Source organism: Lepisma saccharinum, chromosome 14, assembly GCF_977018435.1.
Source record: "Lepisma saccharinum chromosome 14, izLepSacc3.1, whole genome shotgun sequence".
NCBI classification, from domain to species: domain Eukaryota; kingdom Metazoa; phylum Arthropoda; class Insecta; order Zygentoma; family Lepismatidae; genus Lepisma; species Lepisma saccharinum.
The window spans coordinates 36738016-36755905 of NC_139242.1; the positions used below are offsets into that span (position 1 = coordinate 36738016).

Consider the following 17890-nt stretch of genomic DNA (forward strand, 5'->3'; position numbering starts at 1 on the left):
TTACCAACTATTCAAAAGAGTTCTTGAAACGTTCCCGAGTGATTGTGGAATGCTTAGATGCGAGTTAAACTATGATAGACAAAATAAAATACATCCTCTACATAAAAACACAAACGAGGTTTAATAACTTTCAATATGCGTACAACATGGCGTCCGAGGAAACTCAAACTAACTCTATCGTAATCAACAACAGACTATCGAACATATTTGTTCTTCTTCTTCGTAGTTACATGATTATACATACTATAATGCTCAATCACAACAGTTCTTAACTGGTGTTATTGAACTACAGAAAACTATTGAGAGTGGAGAGTCCGATGCCAGAGGTCCCGGGTTTGAAATCCGATCTGGGCATGGATGTTTTTTGTGAGTGTCCCTTCATCAATTTCATAATATCATCACTCATCTTCGCGATTAGCCAGAAGTGGCATAGAAATTAAGTAACATAAACCAGATCACACAATACTCATAAAACCATTCCTTTCTGAAAATCAATAAGACGAAAGATCAAGAGTAAATGCTTTACAATGGCCTTACACTACTCAACTACCACACCGTTGTGAGGACTCATTGCGACAGCAGCAGGAAGCATCACGCCTTGTCATTTTATCATCTTCTATAGTTCATCACCTTTAGAGATTAGCATCAACGGAACTCCACCCTAGCAGTTATCTATGTCAACGACAACAGTGTAAGTGCGAGTGAAAAGTGTTGATTGATTAAATCGTCCAGCCAAATAAATGGGACCAAATATGGAAACCTAGCGGGCTTCCCCGATGACGCAATGGCAACGCAGTCGCTTGCAATGAAGGGGTCACGGATTCTATACATATAGTGCTTCGGATCCCACTTTAAACTTTAAATCCCGTTTAGCTTATCTGTACATAAAATGGACTTAAAACAAAAACTCAAACTTCGTGGTGTGACTAGAACTTTGAGCTGAGATAGAAGGGCTGCAAGATGATGCATGTAATAATAAGGTCTCCGGTACGATCATTTTACAGCGTTGCAAGCTAAACTCATATCTTCTATATCTCAATCATCATCATTCAGAATGAAAATAATTAGCAATGTAACTAAATGAGAAAGCCTGTGGAGTCGAAATCGCATAAACAAAGTGCATTGTGGTGCTAACTAAAGTTAAAACATCAGCCTATTAAAACGGTTAACGGTTTGATCCATGTTTCTATTTTCTGATTCCTAATTCCTTGAACTTTAAAATAAGGTCAATATGCATTATCCTATAGTTTTCTTGAACCCCCTTTAGAAAAGGGGCTATTTTGAAAATGTTCCATAAAATTTAAGGGGGTTAATGTGGATATTTTTTTTTTCTAGTGGAAGTCAGCAGTATATTCAAAATTTCTTAACACTCGAAGAGAAAATCGTAGAAATATTTTAAGTTAAGGCAAGGACTCACATTTCTCACCAGGTATGCATTTATTTCAATATTGTTGGAATGTGCACTGCTACTTAAAAAAAAGTACAAGAGAATATGGATTTCACCCTATGTTGTAAGTCGAAGTGGTTTTTAAAGTTGATTATTAAGCTAGATACGATCTGTAAAAAATATGATGAATAATTATTTATAGACTTCCATGCATTCCATATGGATAAATAACTTCAAGTTACGACTAATGAATTGGAAGTTTCCAAACAGACACAAAATCTTTAAACTGTCCTGTTTCCCTGCATGTGTTCTTGTACACCATCGGAAGTTTGATATTCCCAAGAGAGCAAGTAAAACAGTACTCCCATAAGCATAATGGTAAGTTATCTCCTCCTCCTACAACCACCCAGCGCACCCTCTCTTTCTCCAGCTCGCCGCGGGGAAAGATCGGTGGGGGAGGGGCGATTTAGGGTCATCGCGTCAGGCTGGCAGCATCATCCCTTATTGTGGAACGAAGGCTGTTTTTAGACTTACCACTATTATGAAATGTACAACATTGGCGGATTAGTTTGTCTGTAGCTGTAGCCCACTATCCTCATTGAAGCGTCATACATCTCGGAAATGGGTGAATCTAACACCTACCCATTATACCGGGTGTTTCATAAATAATTGAGGGGTTACAAAAATTTATTGCAAGTAAACTATTAAACTTACGTTAAAGAAACCAGTCCAGAACGATCAAGGAACGCAAACAGTTTGTGCGTGTATGTTTCGTTAAGCTGAGAGTTCATATCCCTGCCGCTAGGCGACACTCATATCACCCACATCACAGTGCAATGTTTCGGTCCCCATATCACCAGACCTTACACCGTGTGACTTCTTTTTGTGGGGTTTCATGAAAGACAGGGTATTCGTCTCACCGATGCCACATGATAACGCAGCCCTAAGGGAGCGAATCGACAGGCTCATGTTGATGCGAGTGTGGCAAGAAGTAGACAATCGTGTTGATGTGTGGTGCACACATTGAACATTTGTAGGTGTACAAAAGAATTGTTTGAGTTCCTCGTTCGTTCTGGACGTAAGTTCAATACTTTACTTGCAATAAATTTTGTAACCCCTCAATTATTTTAACACCCGGTATTTGTATTTATATTTGTTTTATATGTTTACGCTTTACTACACCTAGTGATTCAGTTGGTTGAGCGTCTGCCAATCATGCAGGAAACCCAGATTCGAATCAAAGCGGTGGGAATTTTTTCGCAAAAGCCCATGTAAGTGGATCTTATACATATCAATAAGTAGCTGTGGTTACTTCTGAAAGTAAAGGTGGTTGGAGCGCCACCTCCACTGAGAATGAGAATGTGTAGAGTTTTTCCGCACTTCATATATGCTTCAACGTTACGTTGCAATGTATAGGGTACAACTTAACCTTTTAACCTTTACAGGTTCTTCTTATATTTACATAAAATATGTGCATCAGTAGTTTTTATTATAAGATTGCATTTATTCTTCCTTAGCAAGTACAACTTCAAGTGTGTTATAGGTGTCCATGTATCCAGTATCTACTATTACAAGAATATTATAAGAAACCAAAAAACGCACTGTACTATGGATACTATTACTATTATGGTTGAATATGCTATCAGACTGAACAAAAATCTTACTCTTAGTATTGACAATATATGCAATTAAATTGAGACCACAAACATAACTCTCTCCCTTACAAACATTCTCTCTTTCATACTTTCATCATACGTACAAAATACATAATTCATTTACATGGAGATTTGTTTAACGTAGAAGGCTATCTTAACAGCTCCGTCTCGTAACTTCTCCAAGAAAACACTTGTCATGTGCGTATTTTTATGTTTATTTTATTTTTTTAAATATTTTAAACCTACTCTTCTTCAAAATGGCAGTGATTCATAAGCTTATGCACATTGATATATTTATAAACTTTACTTTACTGTTTGGCACCGCAATTTTGGTGCTGAATTTCTAATCTGCATTGTTAACTAAGACAAATTTAAGATACATGTTACTTAAACCAATTACACAATTTGATACAATCCTTTTGTAATAGTTTCAGTGTTTTTCCATTAGCTTAGCTGTGCACTGAAAGACAAACGCAATTTAATTAAGAAAAAAATATCACTTCACGCAGGAAAGTTGAACACAATCTATATGACTACATCCAGATGGGCGTTGACATCACTGTACTTGGTGGAACATAATTATTTTTTTTATTTATTTCTACTGCCATTTGCAAGCAAACAATATTATAATTACATTATGACAATTATTTGATACAAGTTATCCAAAAATACATTGTATTCATATCACAGTCATCAACTGGTGTGTGTGTATATCCCAAGGAGCATGACTGCTGGGAACAATATCATTTGGAAAGAACTAGACATCACCAGAATGTTTCCTTTACATAGTACTTCTTTCTGCTCAGTTCGGCTAGCTGTTTTTCAGAAATGTGATCACCCTCATTGCTATTAAATGGAATTATTCCAACAAACATCATATACTTAATATGAATGTTTCTTTTTTGGTTTGATATATATAATTTCTAGACTATCGATTGCGAGACTGATTTCACACAATCTATGTCAATTGTCGAAGGCAACAAGCTACCCTGAGGAAAGTCAATTAGGTAGGTATTTTGTTCTTTTTTCCCCCTATTGAATACGATCTTCTAAATTTTCACATTAACAGGTTCAATAACCTGAGACTTTCACTAGATACCCCCCTCCCAAAGTGAAGTTAGTTCACATTCTTTAAAAAAAAGTTTCAAGTTTTTTCAGTCGATTAATTAATATAATGCTAGTTTTGTTCTCTGTGTGTTTGGTCATATCACAAGAATAAAACACAATCCATTATTTTTTCGCGAAAGGTTTTCACTTACATTAAGAAGTCATAGACATTTATAATTACGAGATCAGATTTTTATGTTTAAACTGAGTAGCTTGTAAAGCCAAAACAAATCGCAGGATAAACTTATTAGTCTAAATATCATTATGTGTATAAAACATATAATGACATTTAAATGATATTAAGAAGTAGAAAAACATTACAAATTTTCACTTGACTTACTTAAAATACAATACAAAAATAAATTTGAAGTCATCTACAAATAAAATAATAAAGGACGTAATAATCAAACAAGGCTACAAAGGAAAAGTTGGGACAAAAGCATGTATTTGGAAAATGATAATAAGAAATCATCGTTCATCATCTTCACATTACTTCGAATGGAAATATTAAGGTTTGCACACTTTCATAAAATGCAAAAAGAAAAAAAAAATCCTTACTTTTTAATTATCACAATAAATTAATACGATACTTTCTGATTTTCCACGGCTAATGACGTGAACACAGTATTATTTATAGAATATTTACAAGGGAGACTTCAATTCCCATTTTTCTTTTCAACTTATAGCATGGTTAGAAAACGTTTTCAAAGGAATGTAATAAACCAACAATTTTCGTTTCCAGCGCAGATAACGTAGATCTTCAAGTAAGCTGCCCACTGCAATATCAGAGAGTTTCCTACATATCCTTGCTTATTTCACCTTAAGAACAAGAGATATCACAATAGCTTTACCATTAACTAGCTCTGCACTATTAACATCACAACATCTGCAATTCTGTCGCAGAGCTTTATGTATGCCTTGTCTTGTTACATCACATTTGTACACTATTCCAGTCTTACCTTCGAAACCGTCAAGGAGATCTTATGAAACAGGCCAACCAAATTCGGTTGGCATTGTCTTATTTTTGACACTACAATTAGTCCACAAAATTACAACTAACAAAAATTGTATCACCGTTGCTCTTGTATACTCACAGAAGTGTCACATTAAATGTGTACTAATTTCAATATAATCTGTGCAAGTATTGTCCACGTCTGGTGAATACAAAATGACATCTTAAGGTCTCTTCATGATTTCAAAAAATTGTAACTATCGAATCAGCCTTTTAAATTTTTGCGTCGTCTCATCTTTTCATGTAATATTTCTCACATTGAGTATTTCTTGTCAATTAAAATTGTATGAAAGCCCTATAAAACTTCACATCAGACAATCTCACTGAGATTAAAAAGTTGCTTCTAAATATCACATCATATGTACACACTATATACAAGGACTTTCAAAAATCACTAGCTCTTCGGGGGCCTTCAAGCGTACTCGCTACAATATCCACACAACTCAATCACTTTAACCTCGTTGTTTTATTTGTGTACGTGTTTTCATATGTACCTGTGAGTGTAAGTGCTTGAGTATTTGTTTAAGCACTCATATACGTCCGTACGTTTACGTGTCGTGTGTGTATGCTTGTAGTGTGTGTGTGTTGTTGTTGTTGTTTGCCTTCCTCGAGCTGAAAAAATAAATATAGACCACTTGGTTTGAACACATGAGTTTACGAACAACCGCACCTGTCCACAACCATTCCCGGCAACAGGCCATAAATTATGTTAAATTCATTATCGAAATAAAGCATGGAAATATGTGACATTTTCCTTGGTGCACAACAGGGTCCTGCTGTCCCTGCCGGATTAGCTTGTTGAACAATGTGAGTGTGCGGATATTTTTGGAGGAACACGTAAGGACACTCTCCGGAGCAGTAGTTGGCCTCGTATTTCTTTGGGGCGATGATCCAGTCCCATCCGAAAGTTTCGAAGTCCACCGTGAGAGGGTACCGACAGCATCTTGTTTCATGGGAATTTTCATTACAATTTATTCCAATGGTTCTTTTCGTTCTGTGCTTCCTTCCGTCAGCCATGTGAACTTGTACGAATGGTATCTGCAAAGAAAGAAAATGGTTTTTAACAACACTAGAAATTTTCATGATTTACCTTCTTTACAACTAAAGTAACCTACTCATACGCGTCCATAAGGAATTTATTGTAAGCGTCAGCCAGGAACACAGTGATTACAATATATCCTGGAAGAATCATGCAGCCACCTTCGTCGGTTCAATATCTTGGTTTTTCCTTTCGGGTATTTCAATCATGGCTCTTGCGGAGATCAGTCACAATGTGTGTGAATTCACCGAGAGAGTTTTGTTTCAGACTTCCAAGAGTTGTCGACCATCAGAATTGATCTTACATCACTTCCAACTGAATAAGGATGTATAATTTTCTTTCATTTGTCTGCCCAAAAATATCATGTGATATTTACAGAGTTACTCGATGAATTTCTCACGATGGGCATTGATTTAATGCACAGTTAAATTTTAAAATGTATACCAACTTTTCGTACGTTCTGACATAAGATATGTACTTAGAATCAAATGACATTATCCAGGCCAGGTGCACGACTGCTTCCGCTCGTGGTAGATTCTAGCAAGTGGTGTATGCTGAGTCTAAGATATGGACTAAATCACTATGACACGTGGTCTTATGCTATGGAAGAAAAGAAAATACTAGAACAACGTAAACGCCCTTTATAAATGGTTATACACCTTCAATTTGATCGTTTCAGGTGCCTTCAAGGAAGCAACCACCAACGGCAGGTTGCAAACTCCTAAGAAACCAGCTTGCCAACTCCAGAATCACCATCAAATGAACAGTTTTATTCACAATTTCTAATAGTTTATTTTCTATATTTTAGTCTGAGAGCTTCAGGCTTTGCAGATTGTCTAGCTAGTCTAGAATATACGCCCCTGACTCAAGCGTTGTAAAGAAATAATAAAAAAGAAAAGAAGCATTGTAAGTTTGGAACCACTATTCTGAACCACGACATATCTGTACATTTATTACATTCTGTGTACGATAAAGAGGCCTGCATCAACATGGAAACTTGATTATGTCTATTACAATGCTTCGTCCTAAATGTTGTTTCTTTGCATCCATTATTAATGATCTGATCAAATATGATTTGCATTTACCCTATATGATGTGCAGTTTTTATTTTTCAAATAGTAGACATACAGTTGCAACGATATTGGGAAATCTGGATAATTCGTGTTATTTTTTCTCTCAGTATGCAGATAACAACGAATCATGCTGAATGTACTGTGTCCAGGTTATCTATTTTCGTCACGCAGTAAAAACATGACGCAATTCAGATATTTAGCTCAGCATAGCTGTCTCATATTGTGCTTCAACAATTTGCAATATCTCTGGCATTCGTTATGTACTGTTCTAAAATTATTTAATTACAGTCGTAACCCCGTTAATTATTATCGATAACAGTTAATAACTATGAAAAGTAACCGAGTGTCGTTATTTAAAATATTACTTTTACAATCATATTACATTAGTTACTAACGAGTGCAAAGTTATTTATAAAGTGAAGCGTTGCTTTAAAAATAAGTCTTTCGCAAGCAAACTGAGCAAATAACAAAATCTATGCTCAAAGTGCTAAAGCTACACCAAACATAACATGACTAAATACTATTAATACAATGCGATGTTAGGAAAGTCGTCGCAAAGAAAATGCCGCCAGATTAGCAGCAAGTGCAGTAACCTGTATATTTACATCTCTTTTTCATTCTTCAGAATAAATGCAACGTTCTTTTCAAAAGGTAAAAACGGTACCTTCTGTCACTGCTCTAACACCAATCACAAATGTAAATTTAGTTTCGATCGCAGATATTTTTTTAATATCTGAGTTTGTTTCCTTGTTTTTAAATCTACTTTATGTTCATGTAGGATAGTCGTTACTGAACGTACAGTTGAAAGTGGGATCCGAACCATTGTGCACTGTGGTTGGACTATAGATCGAGCCCTGGACTAATTGATTGCATGGTGACAGCAATCATACAGACGAAGTTTATATAGGAAATGATATGAAAAATCAACCCCACTGTAAATTAGTAGTACTTCAAGTTTTTAACTACATATTCGCCATGTTTTTGTGTGTGTTCCGATCCTGATTTCCGCAAGCGTGTGTTTGATTCCAGGGATATGTGTTAAATTAATTACCTGTGTTGATACACCTATAATAATGCAATATAAAAATTTGCAAACCTGCATCGGACATAAAATATTTCTTTTCATAATCGTTTTTTTCTTTATTTTTGGTTTTTAAGTCTACTTTATGCACAGAAGGCTAATCAGGACTGGACCTACAGTTTAAAGTGGGATCCGAAACACTATGTGCCTCCATCGGGTATCGAACCCGGGACTCCTTGATTACAAGGCGAAGACGTTACCACTAGCATCGGGGAGGTCCATTTTCATAATCGTATACTGTAGATTAATAATTAAAATTGAAAAGAGAGCTGACATTCCACAGAATTCCTCTTCTTTAATAAATGGGGTTTGTAAGCCTAAACACACAATTGGATGAAAGATCCCTCCATCAGCTCTTAACCGTTTTCCCTAAGTTGATTCATCAGAATATTACGCAATCATCTTGCAGTTAGGATCTTTTGGAACTAACATCTAAAATTATATTAAAAAATACTTACAAAAAATTCTTCCTCGGATGGATAAGTAACGACATATTTTTTGTCTGCTTCATCTTCAGTTCGAACCACGATTCCTAGATTTTCCTTTGGGTACTTGAACCAATGGGCCATCAATTTACGAACATCCAGTGTGATCCAGCCTTGTCGGAGGGCTCTCTTCGCCGATAGAACGCTGGTCATTGTGAGTGATTCCCCTTCCTTGATCTTCATCACCTGAAGTACTTCGATGGTAATCACCTTCTCCGTCTTTTCTTCATCCTTTAGGTACAGCCATAATTGTGAATCTAGTACCCTATTCCTTGTTATTTTTTCGGAGAATTTGAAGTACTGGATGTTTTGTCCCTGCTGCACATGTCGTAAATGAGGTGCTGTAAAATACAGTAAAAAAATTAAATTTATTATTATATTTATTTGGATATTGAGTACAATTAATAATAAAGTATCTAGCTGCTAGATAGAATTTTAACATTTAAACGATAATAAATAAATCATGGAAACTGATTTTTTAAATTTTTGCTATTTAGCGTCGCTATTCTTGCACTTTTGGCTAATCGCGACTATGAGGATAAGATGAAACTGATGAAGGGAAACTCGCAAAGAACACCCAGGTCGCGATTCGAACCGGGGAACCCTGACGTCGTTGCGCGCTGTGATAACGACTCAGCCACGGAGGTTGGCGATTCATGGAACTGGTTTAATCGCAGCTATACATTCAAAAAAGAGTACGATACGTTCAACAATGTTTCGTAAATCTATCAGATAAATAAACTTTCTTTCTGGTGCATTGATATCAATATATAGAATTTCTCATTAGACCTACATAAGTAACAATGCTCTAATTATGAAATTCCATCTTACATCTATTGACATGGAAAGAACCGTGATTTTTCAAAAATCAGTAATGGGTTAGTATAGTCAAGAGTAAATTTCCATCTATTGAAAAACACACTGAAATTCATACAACTTACACCAGCAAGGGTGTCAGAGGAGAGCAGGGAGTGGATGCCACCAAGGTCAGTGGCGCAACCACAGGGGGGACAGGAGGGCATTGCCCCTCCCCCAACCTTCGACAGAAGTAAATTCTAGGGGGCAAACATTGATGGCCAAGGGCACCAGTATGGGAAGCACAGAGGAGAATTTCCCCTTCGATTTTAAATTTTATGCAAAAAAAAAAAAAATCGTAAAATTTTCTTGCTCGCTTCGCGCGCAAGGCCTCCTTTTCTCATTTTCTATGTGGCGGCGCGAGTCGGCCATGGGTGCCGAATGATCTAAATAAAAAAAGTTGTGGAAGAGAGAATGCCTTGGCGCCCTGCATGGGGTGCACAGAGGAGCAATTGCCCCCTTCGATTTCAAATCTTATGCATATTAATATACATTTCGCAAAAATTGGATCTAAAAATGTTCTTGCTCGCAATATAGTTGTTTTCTGTAATGTAATGTATTTAAATAATATGTGTTGTATATATGTATTGAATAAACTTTCAATACGTACACAATTTATGTTAGCATGTTGCATATGTATATTCTTATTTTATGTCGCTCCATGTTGCATGTGTAAAACATATGTTGGAAATTAAAGTTATAGAAGCTATATGTGCAAAAAGAATTATTTTCGGAATGCATTTATCATTCATTTTCTGCCATTGAAATAAGTTTGTGTCCTTGTTTTCCATTATTAGCTAATGTGAAATTGACGGTGTTGAAAAAATATTTCAAATAGTTTGTTCCAAACAAATGCTTTAGTACCGACTTCTACCCCCTCTCTGCGTATTAATTAATTAATTGTGCATTAATTCTTGATTCTTATCTATCCAAAACGAACATAAAATATAGCAATTTTATGATTTATTGTAATTATTTACTAACAAGAGTGATTTTCTCCTCGTTCTATGAGGGCCTCCGCGATGGCGCCTTGTAATCAAGGGGTCCCGGGTTCGATACCCGGTGAAGGTACATAGTGGTTCGGATTCCAGTATAAACTGTAGGTTCAGTCCCAATTAGCCTTACTGTGCATAAAGTGTACTTAAAACACCAATTCAATTCAATCCTCGCTCTATGAATTGAAATGCTACGAATGCGTAATCAGTTAGGAACTCGATCCTTGTTAATGAAAGGTTTATGTGATCGAATGTTCTTCAAAAATAAAGTTACAATCAGTTTTCCTTCAATTGCATCTTGTCACTATACATATTAAATGTATGACATACTGTGCTCACCAGTCGCTTTTTTATCTAGGTGTTGTTAAGGAATTAAGGAATATAGGATATATCACAAGGCGGCAAAATATGCAGGTAACTACTGAAAAAAGTTATAACCTTTCTTATGGCCATATTTCCCTTACAGAAAGTACCGCTGTTGGTAGTTACTGGGCGGTTTAAGTTATACTTTTTTGTGTTTCGTGGAATTTGAATTTGTTTCATGCAATAGTAGCTACCTACGATTCACCACAACCAGAACTTCGTTAGTAATAAAAACGTTAAGAAATACCGAGTAAGTAAACCCCTATTTCCTCTCTCATTATCGAACGTTGATAAAGTAATGGAACATAGAGCAACAGGGCAAGAATGGTCAGGACATACTTATCCCGTAGGAGTGGTAACATGACGGAACAGATGCGCAAAGAAGGCAGCTACAAGCTTCTATCTCCTTTGACACGGCACCCTTCAGAATCCAACCCTTAGAAAGTGAGGATTAAATATTCCTATCAGGGTAGCCAAGTGTTTACAGAATATCTTCTGTTTTCTTCTTCTTTTTTTAAAGAAAGAAAAAGTTCTTGTTTGTATTTTTTTTTTTTTTTTTGCAAAATGCGTAAGCAATTAACAGGCTCTTTGGACAATTTCGTACTTAAATCTGCCAATTAGGTGGTCGCGATTTCGATTACCCGTTGGCCCAGTCTCGATTGATCTATTTACGTAAAGCAAATCTTAAGAATAATCTTTACGAAATATCTGTGCCAACAGCCGGAACTCAGTTAATATGCAAAATGTTTTTGGACTTCTTCAAGACCATAGTGTTTTAAAGAACACTGCATATATTTTATAGGAATAAAAGCTATGGTAAATACACCATCTTCTTCATGAGTTGATATCAGTGGGGGCGATTAAGGGGCAGTTGGCCCCCACTTTTGACCCTGCATCGTGCTAAACCTTAAACTAAACTAAAGTAAAATGGCGGCGCCCCCACCCTCAGTTTTGGCACCTTGCCTCCCCAGTTTTGGAACCTAATCGCCGCCACTGGCTGATACGATTGCTTTTCATCAAGGCGGGCCTATCACTTATCTCACACCCCACTTCTGTCGACATGGGTATGATTTCTGCAAGCTTATCTTCAACTAATGTCATGTATTGTAGCTTAATAATTGTATTGTTGTAATATTATTCGCGAAATTTCTCCCTCTTAAAGGCGTACCTCACTTGGAAAACTAGAATAACATCATGTTTGTCTTATTTCGAGGGCTCTTTCTGTCTAATTGTAATTGCAACAATAAGATTGAATGGCGATTACATGAATGTATTGAAGGAATACATCACAAAGCAATGGCCATGCCTCAACGGGAACTGGAACTCGAAAAATTCGGTGACGAGATCGAATATCTGTCACTCAAGGAAGAACAAGCAACTTATACATATGTGTTTGTGTGTGTGTGTGTGTGTGTGTGTGTATGTGTATGTGTGTGTGTGTGTGAGAGAGAGCAAGAGAGAGAGAGAGAGAGCATGTATGGTGTTATCCGATAATACTCCATTCGTAATCGAAACTCAATGGTAACGCTATTAATCTTCATTTCCATGAAATAAAAAAACACTACATATGCTGACCAAGGCAGTCTATATTTTAGTAAAAAACAACACTTAACGTCACGTTGTTGAGTGTTTTTTTACTGAAATATAGACTATCATGGTCAGCATATGTAGTGTTTTTTTTTTTCAAAACTCAAGTTCATTTTCTAACATCTCACCATGTGTTGTCTTATTTTATTAATAACTGATTTCATATTAAATAAAACAACCATTAAACAATGAAGAATAAAAAACAATCACGTGGCAATATTAATACGTAATTGATACATTTCAATCATTCTTTTAGTTCTTAGATACAACTTTAACGTGCTTATGAAAATTATCACAAATCACAAAGTTTTGCGTTAAGTTGGCAACTCTGTAATTCATGCTTAGTTCCAACCGATCGCGAAGATTGAGGGAATAGCTTTTTGATCCCCTCCCAAAGAGCAACTTTCCCGCGTTGGATCAGTTTTATTAGGAGTGAGTGTTGCGCATTCCACGGAACGGTGATCTTGGGTTGAGAGGTGTGGGGAGTGCACGGTCCCTTGTCCCCCTCCCCTTGGGATAGCCCTCCCTATTGTGCTTAATAAATGCCCATAAAAAGGTTACATTTGTAGAGGGGATGGGAGGCCGAATCACTTTCCCTCAGGTAAAGAAAAAAGGGGGGAAAGCCTCTAGGGCGATGGTAAGGGAGGGGGAGAAATGTGCCTGGTTACAGTTAAAAAAAGAAAAAAGAAGAAGCCTCAAGACTCGGACATATTTCAGGATTCCGAGGGTGGAAGGGAAGAGCTACGCACGCGTCAACAGCCACAAAGCAAGCCGCTGCTAGGAACCCTCTTCAATTGATAAAGGCTGGTTCTTGCTCATGGGCATTTCTTCTCCATCGCCAGTAAGGGAAGGAAATTCTGTTGGTATCATCGTAAAGACAGCCTTCCTATCTGCAAGATTCTCCTTAATATTTCACGTTAAAGAAGCTTATTCTTCTTTATATCTTTTGCAAGAGATTTATATATGTGTGTATAAATATACATGTATGTGTGTGTATATACAGACAACACGCATACGAGATGTATCATTATGGTGGTGAGTATATCAAAGTATTAATCCGAATTGTCAGGAAATGTACAGTTACCAGCATAAGATATCTGGGAAACTGCGCCCTGTGTTGGACAGTAAAAAAACAAAGTTCTATGGGAATAAGTTATGTCACTGAGACCAATTCATTTACACAGTCATGCACACAGTTCAGTTCCTGAATTTGTTCTTTCAAATTTCAATCATGATTAGAGCAGAAGGATATTAAAATAAGTAAGGAACTAAAATGAAAAAAAATTATCTTCCTATGTTTTGAAACAGTAACTAACTATATTGAATTCTTGTTTTAAATCCACATTATCCACGGAATGCTAACTGGGACTGGGCCCACAGTTTAAAGTGGAATCCGAACCATTATTCGCCTCCGAACCAGGGACCCTTTGATTAGATGGTAACTAACTATATATTGACAAAGAAGTTATAAAGGCAAAGTTATTGGAGGATGGTAAGACAAATGCGATTTAGTCAAACTCTTTGATATGCTTCAGTATAGCGATCACTCAAAAACGTGTTCAAGTGCACAACTAGGCAAGTGCATATCTTTGTTTATGGGCACAGTAGTTTACAGGCTACAGATATTCGTAACTTCCTTGCGAGAAACAATTTTCTTCACGAATGGTAATATAACTCACACAGAACACCACCTGTGTTTAATTTTAAATTAACACCAAGTTTAAAAACAGGACCACAGAAATATAAGCAAATAATTTGTGATAAAATCATTTGTCATTTCATTTCTACTCGTGCTTATGCATAAAACAAGGAAAATTATCAATCATATTGAATTTTAAGTTTATGCCAGTGTTCAACATGTGCGCCGTCAACGTGAATGAGCCTTTGGAAAGGTAAGACAGCGTGATCATTGATGCAGCAGCAGGATGTTGTTCAATGCGTACGACATTTCAGCGCCATATTTCCACTAGGTGGTGAAAATTTGAACTATGCTTTTTTCACCAGCAATAGCCTCTGTACCAAGTTTCAGTGCAACACGATGCTTCGAACAATCTCCAGAGGGCTTCGGGTATACCTGGTCGGAAAATGGCAATTTTTTTCAGCCGAACGTCGGGATTATAAAAATGTTCCTTCCTAATTCCGTTCCGACCCCAAATTGTTCCGTCGCGCACACCCCTAGTTACGGCAGTCAACATGATTCTAATGTCTCTGGTAAAAACGTTCTCTCGTTTATGTAGTTAATTGTTGTAATTTATAGGTGTATATCACAGAAAACAATATTATTTGTAATTAAATATCAGTACAATTTCACTATTAGAATCACATTATTATTATTTTTTTCAGATTATCTCAGAGGGCAAGTGCTCCCTCTGACCCCGCCTTGCGGGCGTCCTTGATTTCAAGTTCGAAACTCCCAATTATATATTATGTTAACGGTTTCTCTAGATTTCCTACATTTGCCCGATTTCTATTTTTTTTAATACACTGGCACACAACTGCTTAAGGAAATTTCCCAATAAAGAAACGGCCCGTCATATCATTCACGCCTAGCATGTGCTCGTGTCGAGAGCAGCTGGAGAACGCAGAGGGTATTTTCGACCCGCCCTACCCTGTTATTACAATGAAAAGGTATCTCCTTTATCCGTAACTCAATCCACGTGGCTATTACCCTGCCTTATGCGAGCACCACGTGTCCTGGCGATCAGAAGATTATACCTGAATGGTCGAGCTCCTCCGATCGGACTGATTGCGGCTGCAGACGGATGACTAACGCCGGTTTATTTCGTGGCCAAGGAGGGCCAGTGTCAAGGTCGGCAGACAACCAAGGACCGCACGTACTTGCACGCACAATTCTCCGTTATCCCAGTCTGAACACGCACGCTACCACACATCATCAACTTACAATCTGCACTTCGACTTGACGCAGGTCTCGTACTTGGGATTTACTGTTGCCTGTCCGGCGGCACAAGCCTCTTGTCATGGATAAAAAAAAGTTTAGGTAGTCAATTTTTTCCCCTGCTTTTTAGATTATTTTTGCTTTCCTTAGGGGAGTAGAGCTATTGTTAAAGGAGAAAGATTAAATCATCTCTTAGAGTATATTGCCATCAATAAATGGATAGATTAGTCTCAACTTTTAGTGATAATTAGCGCTAGGATTTTTATGACTTAGCATATTTTTTTTGGTAAGGGTGATGTGTTCCCCAAACATATATAAATTCATTATGAAGAAATTAATAAAATTAAGGTGCATAAGGGCATATTTGGCCATTTCTGCGTGATAGAGCATATTTTGATGGATTTTCGGTCATATTCGGCATATTTTTGCATTTTCAAGAAATATACAGCCATTTCGAAGTGGATTCTTTCTTACTCGAGAGTTTTTTTTCTTTGGACTGTAGCAAAATCTTTTTCATTTTTATTTGAAAATTTAGAGAAAGTATTCATTGTGCATTGCAACTCAGGACCCATAAAGTGAACTAAAAATAGTACGTATGTGAAAATATCTCTGCGTTTAGATATTGATGTTTGAAACAGTCCAGTTATAAGGGCATATTTTTCAAATTATAGTGCATATTTTGTAAAATTTTAGGTCATAAGAGCATATTTTAATTTGCATATTTTGGTGACTATTAGGTCATAACAATCCTAGCCCTACTGATAATGATACAATTTCATTTATTATATTTTGTACGTACAGTCGCCAGCAATAAAAACGGGACAACTAGCTCCTGAAATACTCGCATCTCTGCAAGATGTTATGTGTGTTGCCTGACTCTACGGCGGTGGTAGAAGTTACCATTAAAAAATTGCTATTTAAATCTAATTATCGCCATAGAGTTAGGCAACACACATAACGCCTTGCAGGATCTAGTTGCCCCATTTTTATTGCCGGTGACTCTACATAATTGAAAGTTAATTTGAATGTAGAATTTGCCTTAGAGCAGGGAAGTTAGTTTGATATGAATAGATCAAATGCGCTCTTTCGAAATACGCGGGAATCATAGGATAAGTTACTGCACAGGCACAAAAATGGGACACTTGGATAATGAATTGGAGTTACGCGTGTCGTTAAATCCGACACTAAGGCTGTAGTGTCAGGCTAATTAGAAATTTGGTGAACCCTAAAGGCTCTCCCCCTCCTGATATTTAATTTCTTAACATCTGTGCTGAACGTTTGCACAACTGATCTTAAGTACCTTTTCAGCCCATTAAGTAAACTTTTGATCAATATCGCATATCAAGGCATCGAGAATTTTCAAGTGAGATTTTTCAACTTGAAGTTAATATTCAGGGAATATACATACATCATTTAATCTTGTGTAAATTTTTTGTTGTTATCTTGCAGTCAATTTTCTGTATAATAATTATTTTTTTGTCATTAAGCTAAATAATGATTGGTTTGATTTAATTTGGTTTATCTTACTTTGCTTTTCTGCCTCTTTTAGCTAGTCGCGAAGATGAGGATGACTGATGATATGATCAAATTGATGAAGCGGCGCTCACAAAGAACACCAATGCCCAGGCGCCGGCCCCCGTGGCGGAGTGGGTAGCACATTGCGGTACGACGCCAGGGGTCCCGGTTTCGAATCCTGGCCTGGCCATGGATGTTTGTGAGTGTCCATTCATCATATCATCACCGATTCGCATCTTCGTAAATTAGCCAAACGTGGCACAAAAAGTGAAGTAAAATAAAAAAATAAATCAATCAATCAACCAATGCCCAGACCGGGATTCGAACCCGGCACCCATGGCGTCGTAGCACGCTCTGCTAACCACTCTGCCAAGCACGTCGGCAAAAATAATGATTAGTGATGAACGAAATATGTGAGAGCCTTTGACACAACCTTTATTTCCAACCTTGTTTAAAGAATAACAATATGTTTCAGTGACTAATGGTTTGAAGACTAAAATTGGTAAACGCTGTAAGTGCCACAATAATTGAAACACCGTTTTCCACGTTAAACTGTGAAATGTGCCATGCTTTATAATGTAGTAAACGTGAAATGTAGCTGGTAGCCCTCTGAGTAGTTCAAAGGGCGTGTAAAGAGGTCACTAGTGTGAACGTTCTTGCGGGCTGATGTGCTGAACGATGCGATTTCCCAACACTTCCGCTTTTGGCACTTACAACGTTTACCACTTCTAGTTCTCGTTTATTCTCAAAGACGTTGCTATCACAGACGGCCATATTCGTCATTTTTACAGGAAGGAGCCAAACGAAAGAGGTCGAATGTGGAGACTGATAAAGCGCCAT

The 17890-nt window shown here is 37.1% G+C and overlaps 1 protein-coding gene across 1 annotated transcript in view; it reads right to left on the reverse strand.

Annotated features, from left to right (window-relative positions):
• Window positions 1–2890: 2890 nt before the first annotated feature.
• Window positions 2891–17890, reverse strand: part of myo (growth/differentiation factor myoglianin) — a 49855-nt gene continuing 34855 nt past the window's right edge. The window contains exons 2-3 of the mRNA XM_083135390.1: window positions 8813–9180; window positions 2891–6199 (exon numbers count right to left, since the gene is read on the reverse strand). Of these exons, the coding sequence (XP_082991516.1) occupies window positions 5816–6199; window positions 8813–9180 (752 nt within the window). The 3' untranslated portion in view covers window positions 2891–5815. The remainder of the gene's footprint in view (window positions 6200–8812; window positions 9181–17890) is intronic.